The sequence below is a fragment of the Stegostoma tigrinum genome, chromosome 20, assembly GCF_030684315.1.
Source record: "Stegostoma tigrinum isolate sSteTig4 chromosome 20, sSteTig4.hap1, whole genome shotgun sequence".
Taxonomy (NCBI): domain Eukaryota; kingdom Metazoa; phylum Chordata; class Chondrichthyes; order Orectolobiformes; family Stegostomatidae; genus Stegostoma; species Stegostoma tigrinum.
Window position 1 is genome coordinate 42,542,672 of NC_081373.1, and position 22,730 is coordinate 42,565,401.

Genomic DNA, 22,730 nt, shown 5'->3' on the forward strand with positions numbered 1-22,730 from the left:
GTGACTGTTTGCGCATTGCACCTTTAAGAATCTCACATCATTCATAAATAGAACCTGTTCGCTCAAAGTTAGGGAAAAAAACTAAAATCTCCTACTCCAGGTGTGGGGTCTGCCATTTTTCATTTTGTAACTTTTCACATGTTCATTATTTGGATACAGATGGAAGCTGACAATGAGAGTACATCAGAAAGTTGCAAAAAGGTGGCAACTGTTTTTATAGATGCACCAAAGAAAGCATCCTATACGGATGCATCACAGCATCGTACGGCAACTGCTCTTCTCAAAACTGAAAGAAAGTGCAGAGAGTTGTAAGCACTGTCCAGTCCATCATGCAAACCAGCCTCCCATCCATTGACTTCAGCTATATTTCCTGCTGTCTTGGGAAAGCAGCCAACATAATCAAAGATCCCTTCCACTCTGGTTATACTTTCTTCCACACTCTTGCTTCAGGCAGAAGATATAAAAGTTTGTGTACATGTACAAAAAGATTCAAGAGCAGCTTCGTCGAATGGATCTCTTCAGTGTTAATGTTGATGTCTCTCTGCACCTTCTTGGCAGCTGTAACATTGTATCCTGCACTCTGTTCTGTGATGCTGAAGCACTTATACAGTAAGATCTGCCTGTAAAGCATGTAAAACAACGCGTTCACTGTACATGTGACAGTAATAAGTCCAGTCAAATCAAATTTTGTGTTTGTATACTAGTCTCGTTTCTTTCTAGCCTTTAAGTCCAAAATCCATTAAAATGCAGCTAGGGGAAAATTTATGACTCAGAGAAGGGGAATCTGTCCAGAATGCAATGAAGCATCCATAGTTGGGACAGGATATAGACAAAAAGTCCACATATGTTAAAGTGACCAGCTCTGAGTCAAACATGACATTGGCAGATGTTTTAATAGTGAGTCATTTTTCCTCCCTCTTTTGAAAACCAAATTGTATCCGGAAGTGGGCAGTCTGTGGGTCAAGCAGCTGCTCTTTTTGTTCTACTTTGTAGTGATAACAATGGGTGCATGAATTAAATGACAACGTTAAGTGGTTGCTAGCTTTCATATCAGACTTGATTTGACACTGATTTGAATCTGAAGAAAGCTTCTCTCCTCAAGGAGAGACAGGAAAATCAGAGAGGTATCTTGTATTTTAAACATAAAGTGCAGACATCAGTTTAAACATCTATCAAAACAAAATGGTAATTGGAAGATTTTTAGTATCAACAGGAACCATTTTTGGTTGCAGTCTGCATTGGCTGAATTTCAACATTGGAAAGAGCCCAAGTACTAGTACAATGATAATGTACGGACAACCAAGTCTCCAAGTAACAGAAAGCAATACTGAAACATTTTGAATTATAAGACAAGAGTGCAATGAGGTGCATTAATGTTGTTACTCAGGTCTCCACCTTGTTTCAGCTCCTGGGATTCCTCAGGCTACATTATTTATCTGCTATTCATGCTATCAGGCAGCAAGTGGCTGGAAAATAATGTTTACCTCAGTTGCATGAAATAGGCATACAGTAAAAGTCCACACCCTATTCAATAATGCAGCCTGCTGAGTCATTAATGCAGTTGGTTGTACATCAACTGATTGGCCAAAGATTCGTTGACTTTGGGGTGAAAGACATCTTGCTCCCTGACATGAATCTTAGAACAATCTTGCTCCCTTTCTTGGTGTCTGTCTTTCACTTCCAGGTTTCTCATCCCCTCAACATTGGCTCCTGTCAAATTTAACTGTGCCCACGCTGTCCCGTTCATATGATAAAAATGTTTCTGAAACTGAAAATGGAGAGGGTGCCTCCAAGTCATATTTTGCCATTGTTATGGCAACAAAGCATCTTCATTAATCTTGTAGACCTTGATATGAGACATACTATAATAACCATTACTTTAAATTCAGTGAACCTGTAATAAAAAGATCTTCTCTATAATGGTGACTACGAAACTATTAGATTGTCATAAACAACATGTCTAGTTCATGAATGTGCATTATGGAAGCGCATATTTTGCCCTTACCCAATCCGGCCTACATGTGACGCCAGAGCAACAGCACTGTGGTCGACTCTTAAATGCCTGTTAAATGGACCACTAAGGTGTACCAAATCATTATGACAAAATATATGAATAAAATGTAATGAAAGAAAATTAAGTAAGAATAAAATGGAGCGATTTCGTGGCATGGCGATAGTTGCCCTACATCTGAGCCAGAAGGCTTGGGTTCAAGCCCCACCTGCTCTGGACATGTGTAATAATATCTCTGAACAGGTTGATTAGAAAATACAGAAAAAGAAGAAAACACAATTATTTTGGAAACATGGGTGATTTACGTAGTGGTGGATAATGGATGAAAAGTGCCTTGGTTAAATAGATGGCAGAGAAAATCACATTTTTGTTATAGTTGAGAACACTTCTGAAATGAAAAAAAAAGGACAAATGCTGCACCAGGAGGCTCAGGATCAAGTCCCACCTCTCTGGGGTGTATAATAACATCTCTGAAACAAGTCACGCAGATTAGCCAAGGAACTACAAAGGAGACTCAGGCACCTAGTCAACAAGTCACCCCACTCAATCCACTCAGCCCAGGAATTCCTTAACTCCATCAAAGACATAAGAATAGATGAAGAAGAGACCATAATATAGTTAGATGTCACTGCCCTGTTTACATCAATAGACATACAATGAGCAAGGGAAACAATGACAACACTACTGGAACAAGAGCAAGACGCCAGTGAAACCGTCTCCACAGACAACATGCTCAAATTATTGAGCCTACGTCTCACTGCCCACTTCCCCTTCAATGTCTGTACATACAAGCAAATCAATGGGACGCCCATGGGATCACCTATCTCTGGACTCATAGCAGAGGCAGTGATGCAAAGACTAGAAAGGATAGCCCTTCTGCAAATCCAACTGTGGATATGCTACATGGACAACATCTTTGTCATCGTTAAATGGACCAAATTAGAGGAGACACACAAACTTATAAACATTACCCTCACTGGAATAAAATTCACCAGAGAGGAGGAGAAGAACAAACAGCTCCCTTTCCTGGACAGCATGGTAGAGCGCAAGACAAACGGAGAGCTGCAAATGAAAGTACACAGAAAAGCCGCACACAGAGACCAGGCAATGAACTTCAACAGCAACCATCCCAGCATATAAAAACGAAGCTGTGTGCAAACACTATTTAAAAGTGGAACAACACACTGCAACACGGAACTATGCCAAGAAGAAGAAGAATACCTCTTCCAGGTTTTCATTGATAATGGATATACAAAAAACTGGGTGAGAAGAACCCTACACTAACAACATCAGGAAGATACCACACATCCCGACACACTCATCACACTACATCAGGAACACATCGGAACTCACCACAAGACTCCTACGACCACTGGGCATCAGAGTGGCACACAAGCCCACATCAACCCTACGACAACTGCTCACCTGAATTAAAGACCAACAACCTGCCATGGACAGGACCAATGTCATCTACAAAGATCTCCTGCAGAGACTGTGAGAAACACTACATCGGACAAATACGAAGGAAATGAACAACAAAAGTACATGAACACCAACTGGCTACAAGAAGACACAATCAATACTCACTCATCTCAATCCACATTGACAAGGAAAACCACCAATTCAACTGGGACAACCTCAAAATCCTGGGACAAGCTAGGCAGAGACAGACATGAAATTTCCTAGAAGCCCAGCATGCCAGGAAGCATGCTATAAATAAACACATTGAACTTGACCCCATAAACATTCCACTATGAAGGAAAACTGAAAGTGAGGCAATCCAGCTCAATGGACTCCAGGGTTTAAAACCAGGCAGGAAAACACACCGATGCTTCATTGGAGGCTGCACTGGGGATGTCACCAAGCATGGTGGCAAAACATCTGCGAAACAAGAAACCAGCTCAGCGAGCCAACCAACCTCAACACTCTTGGAGTTGTTCTGTCTCCCTCACTGTTTCAGAATGCAACATTATCTTGCACAGAAAGATATACACTACTGATTTTTAGTGTGAAGTTTCTGAACTCTCCTGGTATTTCAGCATACATCAAACTTCTATGTCTGTGTATAGTCCAGAAAAGAAACGGATGTGGTCCTTAATGTCATGAATGTGAGGTATATGCATCTGTGCATTCATCCTGGTGAGCCAATCCCGCAGCTCATGCTCTCCTCCATGGGGTCCCCTCCATGCCAAAGCCTTAATCTGTTCCTTAAAAGTTGGTCATTGTGTTCTATCCCCTCATCAGATCAGGCAGCAGACACTTGAGAATACAACCCAGATTCCGATTTTGAACTATATCCCTCCTACTTCACTGTTTGCTGTGTCAAAATCCTGCAAGTGCCTCCCTCATTGTGCGGGTGAGTCTACACGAAATGGACAGGAGCTGCTCACGTCTTCACAGGGGTGTTTTTTTATTCATTCATGGGATGAGGGTAGTACTGGCTAGGCCAGAATTTTTTGTCAATATAGTACAGAGCTGGAGGAACACAGCAGGTCAAGCAGCATCAGAGGAGCAGGAGAGTCAATGTTTCGGCCTGAACCCCGCAGTCCTGATAAGTGTCCACACCTGAAACATTGACTCTCCTGCTCCTCTGATGCTGCCTGACCTGATATGTTCCTCCAGCTCCACATTGTATTGACTCTGACTCCAGCAACTACAGTTCTGTCTATTTCCCAGAATTTATTGCCCATCCCTAATTAACCAGAGGACAGTTAAGAGTCAACCACATTGCTGTTGCGTTTGGAGTCATGTATTGCAGACCAGGTGAAGATAGTAGTATCTCTCCCTAACAGGCATTAGCATTAGCGAACCAGGTCGGTCTTTTTTTCAACAGAGGATTCATAGTCATCATTACATTCTTAATTCCAAATATTAATTGAATTCAAATTCCACCATCTGCCACGGTGGGATTCCAATCTGAGTCCCAAGAACATTTTCTGGGTCTTTGGACTAATAATCCAGCAAAACTTCTACTAGACTACCGCCTTGCCCTCCTGTCTAACGGTTACTCGCCTAATCACAGCCCATGGGGAACGAACGGATTTAAAACGAATCAGAATTAGGACTGGATTCTGCTCTGGCCAAACACCACCCCTCTGACGTCTGCGCAGTAAAGCCACCTCCCGACATGCCCGGCGGGGAATGGGAATTTGAATTTGCTTCGGCGACATTGCCCCTCGCGCAGGCGGCGACAGTTAGACTGAGGTGCTGCTTCTGTTAACGGGCGGGGACCGGTAAACAAAAACAAGCAAACAAATAAGTAAGTAAGTCAATAAATAAATAACCGGCGCTGCCATGACTTCCAAGAACATCATCAGCAGCCGCTTCGGCCTCCGCAGGGCGGATGTGTCCCGGTCCGAGAGCGACACCGACGCGGTCCGTAAAGAAAACGCGCGGCTCAAGAAGTCCCTGGAGGAGCTGAGCAAGGGCCAGACGTGGGAACGCGAGCGGAACCGGCTGTTGGAGGTGGGTTCGACAACATCAAAGGCAGCACACCGCTCTCATCCCGAGCTGGCCTTGGCCTCAGGACCATTAGTGCCACCCTGGGCCCCTCTGGCGGTACCGAGTTAACCCAGTTTCCAATTTATTTAAAAGTACGTCGTTAATGCTTTAAATGTGGTCCGGTTAATAATCGCCATTCAACGGAATCGGGAAGCACGATTGACAATTACATTGTTTTTTTTAAACTGCCTGCTGCACATTACCCAGCCGTTTCCGTTGGTTCCGTAAAGTTGTCATGTCGGGGCTTAACTTGATCATGGCTGCACCTGCTTGTGATTTTTCTCCCCACGTAACAACTAGCAAAACTAATGCCTTGAACTATCATTAGATACCAGTTTACCTCTTTCCCTGGCTAGCTGCCTTAAGCTTTTGGAAAGAGGACCATAGGATTTAGGAGGAGAATTAGGTCATTCTGCCCATCAGATCTGCTCCACCATTCGATCCTGGCTGGTATGTTTCACAGTCTTATTTTCCTGCCTTCTCCCATAACCCTTGATCCACCACATTAACCAATAACCTATCCATCTTTGTCTTAAATGCACTCAATGATTTGGACTCCACAGCCCTCTGCAGTAATGTGTTTCACAGATTCTAAACTTCATTGTGTGCGGACCTAAACTGCTCAACCACTCCTCCTATGATGAGCTCTTTATCCCAGGATCATTCTTGCAAACCTCCTCTGGACCCACTCCAACACCAACACATCTCTACTTGGATATTGGGTGGCTCAGTGGCTAGCACTGTTGCCTCATAGCACCAGGAACCCAGGTTCGATTTGGTCCTTAGGCGACTATCTGTATGGAGTTTGCACATTCTCCCCGTGTTTGCATGGCTTTCCTCCAGGTGCTCTGGTTTCCTCCCACAGTCCAAAGATGCGCAGTCTAGGTGGATTGGCCGTGCTAAATTGCCCATAGTGTTCAGGGGTATGTAGATTAGGTGGGTTATGGGGCATGGATCTGGGTGAGATATTCTGAGGGTCGGTGTGAACTTGTTGGGCCAAAGGCCCTGTTCCCACACTGTAGGGATTCTATGAAAATTGCTGTCAATCTGCCAGATACGGAGCCTTATACAGCCTCAGCCCTTCTGAAGAAGGGTTACTCAACCTGAAACGTTAATTCTGATATCATTCCTCGGATGCTACCAGACCTGCTGAACTTTTCCAGCAATTTCTATTTTTATCTCAGCAGGACATCTGCTGTTGTATTCTAGCTCTCTTGAAATGAATGCTAATATTGCATTTGCCTTTATAAATGACAATTGAACCTGCTAACCTTAATAGAATCCAAATCTAGGATCCCCAATTCCCTTTGTGCTTCAGATTTCCAAATCCTTTCTCCAAATAGAAAGTAGTCTACGCCTCTATTCTTAACAACAAAGAGCATAACCCCACACTTTCCCACATTGTATGCCATCCATCACCTCTTTCCCCTAGTCTGCCCAAGTCCTTTTGCTGACTCCCCACTTCCTCAACACTACCCATCTCTCCACCTTTCTTTGTGTCATCTGTGAGCTTAGCAACAATGTACTTCTTCATGCAGATCATTAATGTGTAATGTAAATAGTTGCGGTCCCAACACTGACCCCCTACAGTCACCCACCAGACACAGGCTGCCATCCTGAAAAAAAACCTGCTTCCCCCCCCCCCGCCCACCTCTGCCAGTCAACCAATCCTCTCTCTATGCCAGTACCATACTCCCACCGTCTCCCCCAAACACCATGAGTTGATATCATTTTTAGCAGCCTCCTGTGTGGCACCTATTCAACGGCTTTCTGGAAATCCAAATTAATTATGTCCACTGGCTCTCCTTTGTCTAACTTTCTTGTTACCTCTTCAAAGTATTCTAACAGATTTGTCAGGCATGATCTTCCCTTGATGAAACCATGCTCTTCCAATAGTTGGTATGGTAAAATAGGGAGATCTTAAAAGGTTTCAATTTGTGCCAACATTTTTGCGTTAATTTCAAAATGTTAATTTCAGCTCAAGTTGGACAATTTAGTTGCTTGCTGCAAGCTTCTCTGTTTGTTTCAAAGTGTAATGATATAAGCAGTATGATAGAATGATTACAGTACAGAAGGAGGCCATTCAGCTTGTCTGCCATCTTTCTGTAAGACCAACTATCTTAGTCTCCCTCCGAAGTCTTTTTCCTTTGGGGTTGAAAACAATTTTTTTACTTCAGGTGTATATCCAATTTGCTTTTGAAAGTCTTGATTAAGTCTGCCTCACGTGCTTTCGAGCAGAATGCTCCGATCGTAACTGGAAAACATTTTAATTATGTTGTCTTTGGTCCTTTTGCCAATTATCTTAAATCTGTTTTCTCTCTCCGTATTTGCTGTATTTTCCACCAATTCCATAAGCTTGACGATACCGCTCGAAGTTTATTACAATTCACAATACTTCCGGGTTTTGTCATTTGCAACTTTTGAAGTTGTAGCATCTACACCCAAGTCAGCATCCTTCGTATGTAGAAGAAAATCAGGTATTCTCGTCCTCTTTGAAAAACCTCTATGTGCTTTCTAGTTTGCAAAACAATCATTCAACACTGCACTGTTTACTGATCTTCAGCTCACCTTGTATCTTTGTTCCTGTGTGCCTTTTATTTTGTGGGTGGCCATCTTGTTGGCAGATGTTGTTACACTTTATCAAAAATCCACGTAGAACACATCAACTGCATTACCTTCATTGACCACTGATGGTTTTTGTAAACAGAATAACAATCCAGTTGATTAAACGCGTTATTTTCCAAGGCCCTTTCTCGGAATGTTTGCTGAGATGTAATTCTACGATCACTGAAGATTTTTCCAAGTGACTTATATTTTTGAAGAAAAACTGAGAACATGTTTGGCAATCAACTATGCGTGCACTGCAGCCAGTCCAGATCTTACATGGGCACTTCAAGCAGAGCTGTTAGAATTTGGTTCCAATCAATTGTCCTGAGGCCAAAATTAATATTCCAATGCAGCTTCACTTGAAATTGGCAAAATCAGCCACAGAGGAAATTGAACCTCAGCTATTTATGATGTCACCGTGGCTTACTTTTTTTTTAAATCAAAAGGTTATGCATTCAGGACCCAGGCCAGAGACCTGACTGCATAGTACAGGTTAACACACAAGTGCATCCTGAGAGCGCGCTTTAGTGTCAGAGGGGTTGTCTTTCTGGTAAAACTTTGAATTTGCCTGTTGTATCTGTAATTATTTATTCTTGTATTTAAATATATTGAACTGTGATTATTAATTCAGGATTTAGTTTTGCCCTGTGAAGCAGACAGTCTGAAACTTTGAATTAGGTTGCATGTTTGAAAAATGTAACTCTAAGTAAATGCTTATAAAATTGTGCAAAGCCTGACTCCTAATCAACTTCAACTGATTCTCTAGACCATAACTAAGATAGAAATGAAATATCTTATGATACTCTTGAAAGAAGTACAAGTGAAATCTTCTGGTCTGGTGAGAGATAATAGTATATAAATCTCTGATTTCTACATTGGTGTCCAATTGTACTTCCATTTTCAGTGGAATTTTCCCTTTTATCTTTCTCATTGTATTATTCTGAAGTTTTCAAAAACTACTCCATTTGTGGGCATCTTAAGTTGAAAACAGAGGTATTTTCCCCTCTATCTAGTTTAATCTAAAGAGCAAGTTTTCAAGACAATGTCTTTAAGCAGGGTCTAGACCTGAAACATCAGCTTTCCTGCTCCTCTGATGCTGTTTGACCTGCTGTGTTCATCCAGCTCTACACATTGTTATCTCAATGTCTTTAATAACTTTGTTTTTCTCTACAGAAAATTCTGGCACTTGAAACTACTAAGCAGAAACAGATCCAAGAACTTGAACAGAAAGATAAGCAACTAGAGATGATGAAAGATCAGTTCGCAAAATCTGGAAGTAATGAGGTCAATGTTCTGCGCAGAAAGCTCGAAGATAAAAATAATGATATAAAGAAGAAAGAACAGCTCTTCAAGTCCTTGAGTGAGGAAACTGAAAATCTGAAAAACAAACTGTCTGCAATCACTTTAAAATGCAAAGAACTTGAAAACAGTGTTCCAAATCTTTTACCTCAGGTAAAATTGTTTATTCAGGTATTGTAATTTTTATACATACCAGTTTTACTAATGGACCCATTTAACCTTCCAACTTGGATTTTAAAAACACTATTGTCTGCCAGTAATTTCCAGTTGGAGTTTGATCAATAGCAATGGCATATCCGGTGGTGTTCCATCTTTTGTAAAGGAGGTATCTGGTGTGGAAAAATGCCCAAGATTTTTGAATATGGTATTTTTCCATACAGATTGAATATGTTCACAGAAATCCAGTCCAATATTTTTGAGATTTCTTCATTAATCAAATTCTTGATACACATTTGGAATGCTGAGGTCTGCACTTTTGAGGAAGTAATGTCCAGTACGTCATCAAAACTGTTTTCAGTGCTTTGGGGCAAGCCTGGCCATGTCTTAGAGCAACAAACAGTACAGCCTCCCACTCTAGATTTGTATCCATCCCCCAAATGCAGCAAACCATTTGTGGCATTTTGTCAATTTTATTTGTTACACCCCAGAGATGTACAATATTTGCTGCTCCAGAGTACCAGTATTTTAAAAAATCTTTTATTTGAGGTTCATTATTTCATATGAATTTTACACATCTACCCTTGTATACTGGTTTATTTACCTAAAAATCAAACTCCTTCTAAATCTCCTAGTTTGTTAATTTATTTTGCCCAATGGTTGTCACTTATTACTGTGTAGTGTTGTCTGTTTTTAATTCAGCACCACACTTTACCTAATCCCTTAATTGACTGCTCCTTAATTAGTTTTGTATCTTAACAAAATCTTCCTGAAGTCCTGAAGTTGCATAAACATCAGCTACAGTTTCCATGATTACAATATCCTAAATATGTTAGAAATTTTCACATTAATTAGACAATGCCTCCATTTGCTGAATTAGTATTGATGTTATGTAGCCTTTTTAAGTCAGTCATTGTGGCCAATACAAAAGGAAGTAGTTTGGCCCATCAGTACAAGCTGTTTCTCTGTAGTACAATCCAATCACTTACATTCTTGTGTTAATTCTCTGTAGCCATGCTAGCTTACTTTGAAGTATTGTTTGAAGCATTCACAACTATCTCCAGCCAGAAGTGCCTAGTGAATGATCCTTCTCTGCCTTCTGCAGAGGTCTCAGCATCATAGATGCCACTCTTCCAACAAATGCTGCCACATGGAGTGAATCAAAAGAAATGGTTAGAAGCACAGGATACTGTGAAGACCACTGGGCCCTGACAACATTCCAGCGTAAAGACTGAAGGGTTGTGCTACAGAAATTGCTATACTCTTGGCCAAAATGTTCCAATACAGCTATAACACTGGCATCTACCTGACAATGCGGATAATTGCTCAGGTATATTTTGTATGCAAAACAAACCTGGCCAATTACTGACCCATCAGCCTACTCTCGATCATCAGTAATTTGATGGAAGGTTTCATAAACCATGTTATCAAGCAATACTTAAACTGCTCAATAATCTAACTCTGCCTCATCAGTTCCCTTTCCTTCATTATGAGGTCAGAAGTGAGAATGTGCACGCATCAGTGCACAATGTTCAGCACCACTCATGATGCCTCAGGTACGGAAGGAGTGCATATCCTTAATGCAGGAAGACCTGGACAATATCAGACTTAGGCTGACAAGTGGCAAGTATCGCAATGACATATGTAACAAGAAAGAATCTAACAATAACCCCTTGACATTCGGTGGTAGCGCTATCACTGAATCCCCCACTAAACTGAACTAGTTATATAAATACTGTAATTATGAGAGCAGGTCAGAGGTGAGGAGTCTTGCAGTAAATAGTTTATCACCTGACTCCCTAAACACCACATCCACAAACATTCAGTCCACCACTGGTGTTCAGCAGTAGCACGGTGTACTTCTTGACAGGATGTACAGAAGAAATTCTCCAAGGCTCCATAGTGCTCCTTGGTACCTTCCAAACCCACAACCATTATCATATGGAAGAACAGAAGCAGCAGATATACGAGAACGCCACTACATGCAAGTTCCTTCCTTGCCGCATACCATCCCGATTTGGAAATGGGTTGCCCAGCCAGTGCAGCCCACTTTCCCTAGATAAATTAATTATTTTGATGTCATTAACTGCTTTTTTTTAAACTTTTATTTTGTATCCCTTATTTAAAACTGTTATAATGTTGTACGTCTGTATCAAATCACCTTTATTGTGATGGAACCATTCCTGGTTTCTCCCTAACAAAACAAGATGGCAATGATTGAAATCAGAAATTGCTGGAAAAACTCAGCTGGTCTGACAGCATCTGTGGAGAGAGAGCAGAGTTAATGATTCAGGCCCAGTGACCCTTCTTCAGAATGGATTGTAGCTAGAAAAGTTTGGTATATATAGTTTGGGTGGTGGGGAGAAGGGCCTGCATAAGTTGAGGAAAAAATGTTGAGTTGAGCAAGGGAGAGATGAGTTCTGTGGGGCAGGAGCAGGCAGAAACAGTGGATCTGCCTGAACAGCCCTGTTTGTGAATTTTGAGGAGGAGGTAGAAGCAGGCTGCCTCGGATGGGAGGATTATGAACTTGGAGGCAGTGGAGGGGAGATCACCATGTGAAATGACATTAGTGACCATTGTGGAAACAGTGGCCTGGAACCATTAACTCTGCTTTCTGTCCACAATGCGGCCAGATGTATTGAATTTTCGCAGCAATTTGTGATTTTTATTTTTCCCCCCAGTTTCTCCAACTTCACCTAACTTAAGTTAAACTTCCACATCCCTGGAACAATTCTAGTAAATCTCCTCCACACCCTGCCAAGACCCTTCACAGCCTTCATAAAATGAAGCGATAAGAATAGCCTGCAGTACTCTAATTGTGGCCCAGTCTGACTTCTGTCAAGATCTGCACAACTTAACAACTCGTACATATATACAGAATTTCGGGCTGTGAAATGATCTGTCAATCTATGTCAATGAAGTCCTGCATCCTTCTATTCTTGCATCCTTTTTAAAACTCTGCCATAAAGTCTGAATTATCTCTCCCTTGTGCCAAAATGGATTACCTCGCACTTATCTCTAATAAATTTCATCTGCCATGTGCTTTCCCATTCTGCTGGCCTATCTGTACTGAACTTTTTATTCATGATTTGGAATACAAACCATCCCCGACGAGGTTGTGTTTGCTTTCTTGATATAAGTAGCTTTTCGATGCATTCTGTCTTTCATTTTTAACACCACCGTTATTTCTGCCATCTCTGTTTCCACTAACGTTTTGTTGTCCTTTCTAAATGCTTTTACAAAGCACTTGTTAAGTATTCTACAATAACAAGGTGTAGAACTGGATGAACACAGGCCAAGCAGCCAAGCAGAGGAGCAAGAACTCTGACGCCTAGTTTCTGGACCCTTCTTCCAAAATGGGCAGGGGGGTAAAAGGGGATTCTGAACTAAATAGAGAGGTGGGTGGAAGATAGATAAAGGAGCAGATAGGTGGAGGGGAGATAGACAGACAGGTCTAAGAGGCGGTGATGGAGCCAGTAAAGGTCAGTGTAGGTGGGGAGTTAGGGTGGGGATAGGTCAGTCCAGGGAGGACGGACAGGTCAAGGAGACGGGATGAGGCTGGTAGGTAGGATTTGGGGGTGGGGCTTGAGGTGGGAGGAGTGGTGAGGTGGGAGGAAGGATGGACAGGTTATGGAGGTGGGGCGGGCTGGGCTAGTTTGGAGATCTGGTCAAGGGAGGGGAGATTTTGAAGCTTGTGATGTCCACATTGATACCATTGGACTGCCGGGTTCCCAAGTGAAATATGAGGTGCTGTTCCTGCAACCTTTGGGTGGCATCTTTGTGGCACTGCAGGAGGCCCAAGATGGACATGTTGTCCAAGAAGTGGGAAGGGGAGTTGAAATGGTTCATAATTGGGAGGTGCAATCATTTGTCACGAACCGAGAGTAGGTGTTCCACAAAGCGGTCTCCAAGCCTCCATGTGGTATCCCTGATGTAGAGGACGCCACGTCGGGAACAGCAGATACAGTATACCACGTTAGTTTATGTGCAGGTGAACATCTGCTTGGTGTGGAAGGTCTTGGGGCTTGGGATGGTGGTGAGAGGGGAGGTGTAGGGGCAGGTGTAGCACTTCCTGCGGTTGTAGGGAAAAGTGCTGGCGGCCATGGGGAGTGTGGAGTGGACAAGGTTGTCACGGAGAGAGTGGTCCCTCTGGAAGGCAGATAAGGGTGGAGAGGGAAAAATGTCTTTGGTAGTGAGGTCAGATTGCAAATAGTGGATGTGCTGGAGGATTATGTGTTGGATCTGGAGGTTGGTGGGGTGGTACATGAGGACTAGGAGGATTCTGTTTTGGTTGTTGTTGCGAGGAGGGGTTCTGAAGGATGAGTTGTGGGAAATGTGAGGAATGCGGTCGAGGGCGTTTTTGACCACTCTGGAGGGGAAGTTGCGGTCCTTGAAAAACAAGGACATCTTGAATGTCTGTGAGTGGAATGCCTCACCTTGGGAGCAGATGCAGCAGAGGTGAAGAAATTAGAAATAGGGGATGACATTTTTGCAGGAAGTTGGGTGAGAGGAGGTGTATTCTAGGTAGCTGTGGGAGTTGTAGGCTTGAAATGAATATTGGTTTCTTGGTGGTTGCCAGAGATGGAAACGGAGGTCCAGGAAGGAGAGACGGGTGTTGGAGATGGTACAGTTGAACTTGAGGTTGAGGTGGAAGGTTTTAGTGAAGTGGATGAGGAAGTGGTGTATGCCCGAAACGTCAGCTTTTGTGCTCCTGAGATGCTGCTTGGCCTGCTGTGTTCATCCAGCTACACATTTTATGTTATGTGAGCACAATAGCAACTTTTAAAAGAAACTTAGATAAGTACATGAATAGGAAAAGTTTGGAATGATATGGGTCAGAAGCAGGCAGGTGGGACTAGTTTTATTTGGGATTATGTTTGGCATGGACTGTGTAGCCCGAAGCGTCAGTTTCCATGGATCTATGACAACTTGAAATGTTTCAGCATTTAAAATTAACTGTGTATTCTTTTGTCTTTAATACATCTACAGGTAATTTCAGGTAATTAATCCTGATGAGGGACATTAAAATACAAGACAGTTGTGATGATACAATGGCTTTACGAGGCATCTGTGGAGGTGTATAGATGGCTCTAAGAGGTGTATTTTGTCCTTTTTTTTGTGAAGAGCAGTTTTAAGATCGCGGTGATGAGCTGTCTATTTGAATCCAATAATCAGCTTGTAAGGCCTTGAGATTTTTCATGGAAAAGTTGAAACTGTGAAAAGGAGCCTGGGCTGGGTAGAATAAGCTCCCACAGTAGTCGGATTTTTAGCTTTAGTTTGTGTAATAGCAGCTGCTGGGGTTCTTGAAGTTGGGTTTGGAAGCTGCAGGTACATCTCTCTGCTGCACTCACTTTTCTTTTGATGTTTTCCTCCTGAATTGGAGAATTGCCTCCAAGACAATCTATTTTACTGAATTTGCCTTTGCCAAGGGTGTGTTTACGGAATGTTATTCTATCGGAATGGTTCCTGTTTAATAGTTAAATAATTCATTTTTCTGTTACGTTTTCCAATAGAGTTGTTATTCCAATTTCTTCTTTCTTTTGTTGTGTTTTAACTGTAGCATGTGAATAAATGTGTTTTTCTTCAAGACTGCTGGTTTGACCTATCGAATTGCATATGTAATGCAACTCCTGGCACTTGGCCTTTTTCATGTTTTAAAGCTATCTTCTTAATATGTTTTGAGGGGGTTTAATCTGTTACAAAAGTCAAAAATCAGGTGTTGCATATCGCTCCAAAAAGCAATCTTTGAAGATAGTAGGAACTGCCGATGCTGGAGAATCTGAGGTAACACGGTGCGAAGCTGGATGAACACAGCAGGCCGAGCAGGAGAGCTTGACGTTTCGGGTCAGGACTCTTTTAGAAGGGCCCCGACCCGAAACGTCAAGCTTTCCTGCTCCTCTGATGCTGCTTGGACAGCTGTGTTCATCCATCTTCACACCATGTCATAGCGAGTTTTGAGAAGATTTGTAGCTCAGGTTGAGGTTCTGGATGTGAGTTTGCTCGCTGAGCTGGAAGGTTAGTTTTCAGACGTTTTGTCACCATTCTAGGTAACATCATCAGTGAGCCTCCGACGAAGCGCTGGTATTATGTCCCGCTTTCTATTTATCTGGTTAGGTTTCCTTGGGTTGGTGATGTCATTTCCTGTTCGTTTTCTCAGGGGATGGTAGATTGATTTGGAGCCAATGTGTTTGTTGATAGAGTTCCGGTTGGAATGCCATGCTTCTAGGAATTCTCGTGCGTGTCTCTGTTTGGCTTGTCCCAGGATGGATGTGTTGTCCCAATCAAAGTGGTGTCCTTCCTCATCTCTGTGTAAGGGTACGAGTGATAGTGGGTCATGTCGTTTTGTGGCTAGTTGATGTTCATGTATCCTGGTGGCAAGCTTTCTGCCTGTTTGTCCAATGTAGTGTTTGTCACAGTTCTTGCAAGGTATTTTGTAAATGACGTTCGTTTTGGTTGTTGTCTGTATTGGGTCTTTTAAGTTCATCAGCTGTTGTTTTAGCGTGTTGGTGGGTTTGTGGGCTACTCTGCTGCCTCCATCAACAAACACATTGGCTCCAAATCAACGTGTTTGTCGATGGAGGCATCGGGGTAGCCCACAAACCCACCAACATGACCCACTATCACTCGTATCCTTACACAGAGATGAGGAAGGACACCACTTTGATTGGGACAACACATCCATCCTAGGACAAGCCAAACAGAGACACGCACGAATTCCTAGAAGCATGGCATTCCAACCGGAACTCCATCAACAAACGCATTGGCTCCAAATCAATCTACCATCCCTTGAGAAAAAGAGCAGTAAATGACATCAACACAGGAAATGACATCACCAACCCAAGGAAACCTAACCAGATAAATAGAAAGCGGGACATAACGCCAGCGCTGCTTCGGAGGCTCACTGATGATGTTACCTAGAATGGTGACGAAACGTCTGAAAACTAACCTTCCAGCTCAGCGAGCAAACTCACATACAGAACACCATGTCATCTCTAATCTTTTGAAGAGAGTTTGTTTTTGGGGCCTTAATTAAGAATGACATTGTTTTTGTTACTTATAGTGCCAAAGTGGATCATCATATGGAATGGGAACACTCCAGGCTCAACTAAAAGATGTACGTATTCTGGTTGTATCGATAGATAACAAGATGAAATAATATATTTAACTAGTTGGTTATGTGCCTCTAAAGATAAACTGACAAAGAGATGAATGGGGGATTGGGTAATGCATCTAAATAATGCAATAAACAAGTAACTCCATATTAAAAATAAAATTAAGACATCATGACCAGTCCCCATCAGTTTAAACCATATGTTTAAAACAGGCTCTTCCCTATGTCATGGAAAGAACAGTATCATTATCAGTTTCCATTGACACTGATTTCAAATTTGCCATTTATTGTGTCTCAAATTTTCCAACATTATGGGCAGAAACAGTTGTATTAATGATTGATAATTCATTAGTGAGCATAAAACTTGGAGATAAAAGCACATTATCTGTTGAATTTCAAAGAATCTACTGACAAGACCTGGGAGATGTTTTTGCAATAGTTTGTGCCCCCTTGTGGAATTTCGAAGATTCTCCAACAATACCACATGCCTGTTCTGAGGAAGGGTCGCTGGACCCAAAATGTTAACTGTTTTCTCCTCCACAGATGCTGCCAGACCTGCTGAGCTTTTCCGGCAACTTTATTTTTATACCATATGCCTTAATGTACTTGGAAAATTGGATTGCAAATGATTGATTAACCAATTAACAATCATTGCTTATGTGCTGAAAATCATAAACGTTTCAGCCGAATGTGTCAGTGAATTGAAAAGCAGGACCTAAACCTACTGTCAAAATTGTTTTCTCACCATTTCACTTTCTTTTTAATGTAGACTTTTCATTTCATTAAAAGATGTTTTCTGCAGATCCTTGCTGTGATACCACAACTACAAATTAATATGCCCACTTTAATCAGTGGATTCTACATTAATAGAAGAGGCCATGCTTCTAGTCACTGGATAAGTGTAAACACAAAGTGTTTAATAATTTATGATTGCAACAACACTTGAGTTCTCCACTAGGTGTCACAAAAGGATGCTGCAAATTAGTTTGAACTAATGTCGCCAGGCTTGTACAAATATTTATAATGTTGAATGTTCCAGCTGATAAAAGAGTAGTGTGAAGAAGCTTGATGGGCCTATTCTTCAGTTTCAAGGTTTCTCTTGCAGTTTCATCTGTCTGGTTAGGATCAATGACAAAAAAAACTAAGCATTCCTGATATGGAGTCAAGTCTTGCACCTGTGAATTGGTTTGACTTCAAAAATTAATAGATATTGAAACATTTTACTGCGGAGTACAACCAGTCATCTGTATAACAAATATTTATGGTACCTGACTAGACAAGTAAAGAAATGCACTGTGCAATTGTACAATCTGACTTTGAAACAGATGTAGCCACTTTAAGGTTTTGGAGTAGATTTGTAGCTCGGGTTGTGGGTGTTGAGGTTGGTTGGCTCGCTGAGCTGGTTTGTCGTTCCGCAAATGTTTTGTTACCATGCTGGGTCACAAAACGTCTGCAGAACGACAAACCAGTTCAGCAAGCCAATCAACCTCAAGATGTAGGTACTGTTTACAGTTAGAGGTCAGTACTTGAAAGACAAATCTATTTTGACTTCCAAGAATTTCAAGTTTTTTTATTTAAACCCAACAATATTTATATTTCTGATGTTAATGAAATGCGTATGTTACTAAAATTAAATGCCATAAATAACAACTGCTTTTGGTTTTGTAGGCTCTAGAGAAAAACCAGCAATGGCTGATATATGACCAACAACGGGAGGCTTACGTCAGGGGTCTGCTTGGCCGCATATTTGAGCTAGAACAACAAAACAATCGGTGTTCTGACTCCAAAGAAGAAAGTATGGAACTGCAACATTCCTCCTAACGATGGGTTGTCCACCTTTGTCAAGTTGGGAATGGTGCACTTTTCAATTTTTCTCTCATTATGGGCACTGAGCAAATTTCAGGAAAATAAGGTTCACCACAATTGTAGACGTGAATAGAGAGAAGAAAAACAATTCCAAAGCAATAAATCAATAATGTGAATGGATAATTAACAAAAGTAGTTAAAGTCTGCCAAATGGCAGAGTTAACCAATAAAACTTGTATTAACATGTTTTAGTTAAAAAGCAAACCTCTGAGGGCCCCATTGTGGCCAACGGACTACATTTTGACAAGCCTACTTAAACACAGCTGAAGTTTAAAAGAAAAAATGTTGTGCCTGCAAGATTGGGTGTTTTCCATCAATTTCATGTCAGACTTTGTGAAAGCTGTAGGTTATACTGTAAGTCCTGGGCAGTGATACAAAAAGCCCTCAAAAAATGAGACCATAATCTAGTAAACTTGGGACACCCTGTAGAAGTCACTGAACTTTCTCATCTGTGATTTCCAGGGATGTGAGTTACTTGTTTTTGTGTCTTAGTGTTTACTATGAAACAAAGGAATGCAGTTATCCAAAAAGACTCCTGTAGTACTTTGTTTGTGATTGATATACTCCTGATAGCCAGTTACTGAATAAAGCAAGTAGAGCTAGTCTTTACTTGAAATGGATTTGTTAGGGATAAGATATAGTGCATACCTTTGTTCCAGTTCTACTTTAACCCTGTGTCAGTTAGTGTTTCTTGATATGTTCCAAGTAACCAGCCAAAAGGTGCCCTGCACCTGTATAGACTTGTCTTAGTTGATTGAATTAGCAGTAATACGTGTTCTGCCTCTTGCTTCTAATTGACCTGGAGATTCTTCCAGCCTCAAAATTTGGCGGCAGCCACTAGTCCTTGGTTATTTCTCTGTTAGTAAAGCTTTTGCATATTATTCTTTTGTTAAAAGAAGTTGGATATTTTTTACTTTGTAACCAGTTGTCTAATATTTTCGCTTTACTTTGGGTCTAATAGTTTTTGGTATCAATTTCGCCTTTCTATATACCTATAATCACCATCTAGACGAATTCAATTTTAAGTTTTGGCAAAGATCTGTAGCTTGGGTTGTGGATGAGGTTGTTTACTTGCTCGCCGAGCTGGCTTGCTTTTGTTCAGATGTTTTGTCATTGTGGTAGGTGACATCATCAGTGGAGCCTCTGAAGCAATGTCGTTATGCTCTGCTTGAAATTTGAACTGCCTGGTCCATTATGGTGAGTACTGTCATTTCGGGTTTTTTAAGGCCATCAGTTTAACTGGGACAAGGTAACCATGGTACCCCAAGCCAAACATAGACACACATGGGAATTCCTAGAGGCATGGTTCTGCACCATACTTCAATCAATAAACATATAGAACAGGACCCCATGTATAAACCTATATAGATCAAAACCGGAAATGACAGTACTCGCCATAACGGACTGGACGTTATGAATTCCAAGCGGAGTAGGATAACAGTGCTTCATTGGAGGCATCACTGCTGATGTCACCTGCCATGGTGATGAAATGTCTGAACAAAAACAAGCCAGCTTGGCGAGCAAGTCAACAACCTCCGACTAGTTCAATCTCGCTTTAGCATGTATTTTTTAAATGTTCCTTTCTTGAGTGCCTTTGACATAAATGACATGTTTTGATGTTCATAGCAATTCAACAGCTGGAAGATAAACAGAAATACTATGAGCAACTGCTTTCATCTACGAGAAAGGATTTTGAAGCACAGCGTGATATTACAGAAAGACTTAAATTAGAGCTTTCTGATGTGAAAAAGCGCTATGAAGAGAAGAACTTAGAAGTCAATGCCTTAAATGTCAGACTGCAAGCAGAACAAGGTTGCAGTAAATCGAAGGCTGATGAAGAAAAGAAGTGCTCGGCTGAAAAAATACAGAAACTTCAAACAGAGTTAGAAAATTTAAAAGCTCAATATGAAGAGGAGAAAAAAAGATCAGCGGACTTGTTATATCAGGTTAAAAAGACATTTTTGTTAATACAGCAGACCTGGGTGTTTGGGCTCTTAAAGCTGGTATAAACCCATGCCACTTTTTAGAAGTGAGAGTTCACAGCATGGGGTTGAATTGCTTTTTTAATGCTGGTTAGCATTCCCTCGATAATGCATCTGAGCTGTTAAGTATGTGATTCATAATTGTCTTTCACCTTCCAAACAAACTTCCCAGACATCTTCCATGTATCTGTCTTTGCATTTGCTTCTCTTTGCTGTGATTACATGTATGCACTTTTGGTGGCAGAGATCAAATCTTCACGCATGTTTATTAGTCTGTTTGTAAACAAAGTTTTTGAAGTATCAAGAAATAGACTTCATCAGAGCTTGGTACACAGAGCACAGTCCAAGGAAGAACTAGCTTATTTATGGTGAAAGTACTGATCCACCAATTTTTGATTCAATCCTTTAGGCAGTAAACAGATTGATAAAATGAGGTATTGAGCTGAAATGCTAATTTAGCCTGTATTTAGTATAAGATGCCATCATGATTAATGGTCTTAAAACTACCATTTGGAATGGGTCACCAGAGGCTTTTTAAGCAGATGTTTGCCATTTAAAGTCCCTGTTTATGCTCATTAAAGAGACTTCATGGCCTTGTGCCTGGTAATTTTTGTTTCAGAAAGGTTCCCTTATCTGACTGCCATCAGCTGCTTAAGTGTAAACATTGTTTTGTCCATTTTAAATCTTAATTAAAGGTGTACCCATTGTGTCTTGGGCAGTATTGCTGGAGTTGTGAGGTGGACCTCTGAGACACAGGACAGGAACTTTTCAAAACAGTGTAGTTTGGGCAGCGTAACCTTTTTGAGCAATGTTTTATTCCAGAAATTCCGAGAGGATCTTGCCAAAGAGAGATACTTTGCTACTCTGTCTTAATAGGGATCCAAATGGCAGATACCAGGAAAAACAGTGTGCTTGTGCAATTTTTCTTCATTCATCAATGTGGGCATCACTGACTTACGTAGCATTTATTGCCTCTCCCGAGCTGCCCTTGGGAACGTGGTGATGAGCTGCCTTCTTCAACTGCTGCAGCCATTTGGTGTAAATACACCCATAATGGCATTAGGGAGGAAGTTCCAGGATTTTGACCCAGTGACATTCCAGGAACGGTGGTATATTTCCAAATCAGAATGGTGAGGGGCTTGGACATAAACTTGCAGGTGGTGATGCTCACATGTATTTGCTGCTTATGACGTTCTAGATGGCTTTGATTGTGGGTTTGTAAGGCATTGGCCTAGATAGAGGTCGTGGGTTTGGAAGGTTATACCTAGGTGAATTTCTGTGTTATGTCTTGTGGATGACAAACCGTGCTATACTGAACGTCAGTAGCAGAGGGAATGAACACTTGTGGATGTGGTACCAATCAACCAGCCTGCTTTGTTCTCGATTATGTCATGCTATTGTAGTGTTGTTGGAGTTGTACTTGTCCAGGCAAATGGGCAATATTCCACCATGCACCTGACCTGTTTGTGTAAATTGTTGACAGGCTTTGGGGAGTCAGAAATTGAGTTATTTGCCACAGATTTCCTAGTTTCTGACCTGTTGTAGCCACAGTATTTTCATGGCTGTCCAGTTCTGTTTCTTGTCAGTGGTAACCCCCATGACCTTGATACTGGCATACTGGATGGTGATAATGTCATTGAATGTTAAGGGGCAATGGCTAAATTCTCTCTTGTTATAGATGGCCATTGCCAAGCACTTCTGTGGGATGATAATTTCGACTTCAGTCCAAACCTGAATGTTGTCCAGGTCTTGTCTCATTTGGATATGAACTGTCTCAACATCTGGACATTGTACAAATATCAGTGAACATTCCTACTTCTGCTGTAATGAAGGGAACGTCATTGAAGCAGTTGAAAATGGTTGGGCCAAGATCACTACCCTGATAAATTCCATCGGAGATGTCCTGGAGCTGAAATGAATGATCTCTATCAGCCACAATCATCTTCCTTTGTGCCAGCAATGACTCTATTCAGCAGAAGTTTTTCACCCCGATTCTAATTAACTTCAGTTTTAACAGGCCTAATGTCAAGGACAGTCCTTCTCCCTGATCACTGGAAATCAACTCTCTTTTTCCATGTTTGAATTGAGCTGAGTGGCCCTGAAAGAATGCAAACTGAGTGTTAGAGAGCCAGATTCGCTGAGTAAGTGCTATTTGATAGCACAGTTGATGACACCTTCCGTCACTTCACCGATAGCC

The 22,730-nt window shown here is 41.5% G+C and overlaps 1 protein-coding gene across 4 annotated transcripts in view; it reads left to right on the forward strand.

Moving 5' to 3' along the window:
• The first annotated feature begins 5,165 nt into the window (after positions 1-5,165).
• The window catches only part of cep55l (centrosomal protein 55 like), a 28,070-nt gene continuing 10,505 nt past the window's right edge, over positions 5,166-22,730 (forward strand). The window contains exons 1-6 of one of the 4 annotated variants that reach the window (XM_059653132.1): positions 5,430-5,476; positions 7,868-7,989; positions 9,293-9,571; positions 16,635-16,688; positions 18,354-18,480; positions 20,178-20,497. In XM_059653132.1, the coding sequence (XP_059509115.1) occupies positions 9,365-9,571; positions 16,635-16,688; positions 18,354-18,480; positions 20,178-20,497 (708 nt within the window). In that variant the 5' untranslated portion in view covers positions 5,430-5,476; positions 7,868-7,989; positions 9,293-9,364. Of the gene's footprint in view, positions 5,477-5,549; positions 5,605-7,867; positions 7,990-9,292; positions 9,572-16,634; positions 16,689-18,353; positions 18,481-20,177; positions 20,498-22,730 lie in introns of those variants that run through there. The other 3 variants (XM_059653131.1, XM_048550723.2, XM_059653133.1) reach the window with 3 other exon arrangements.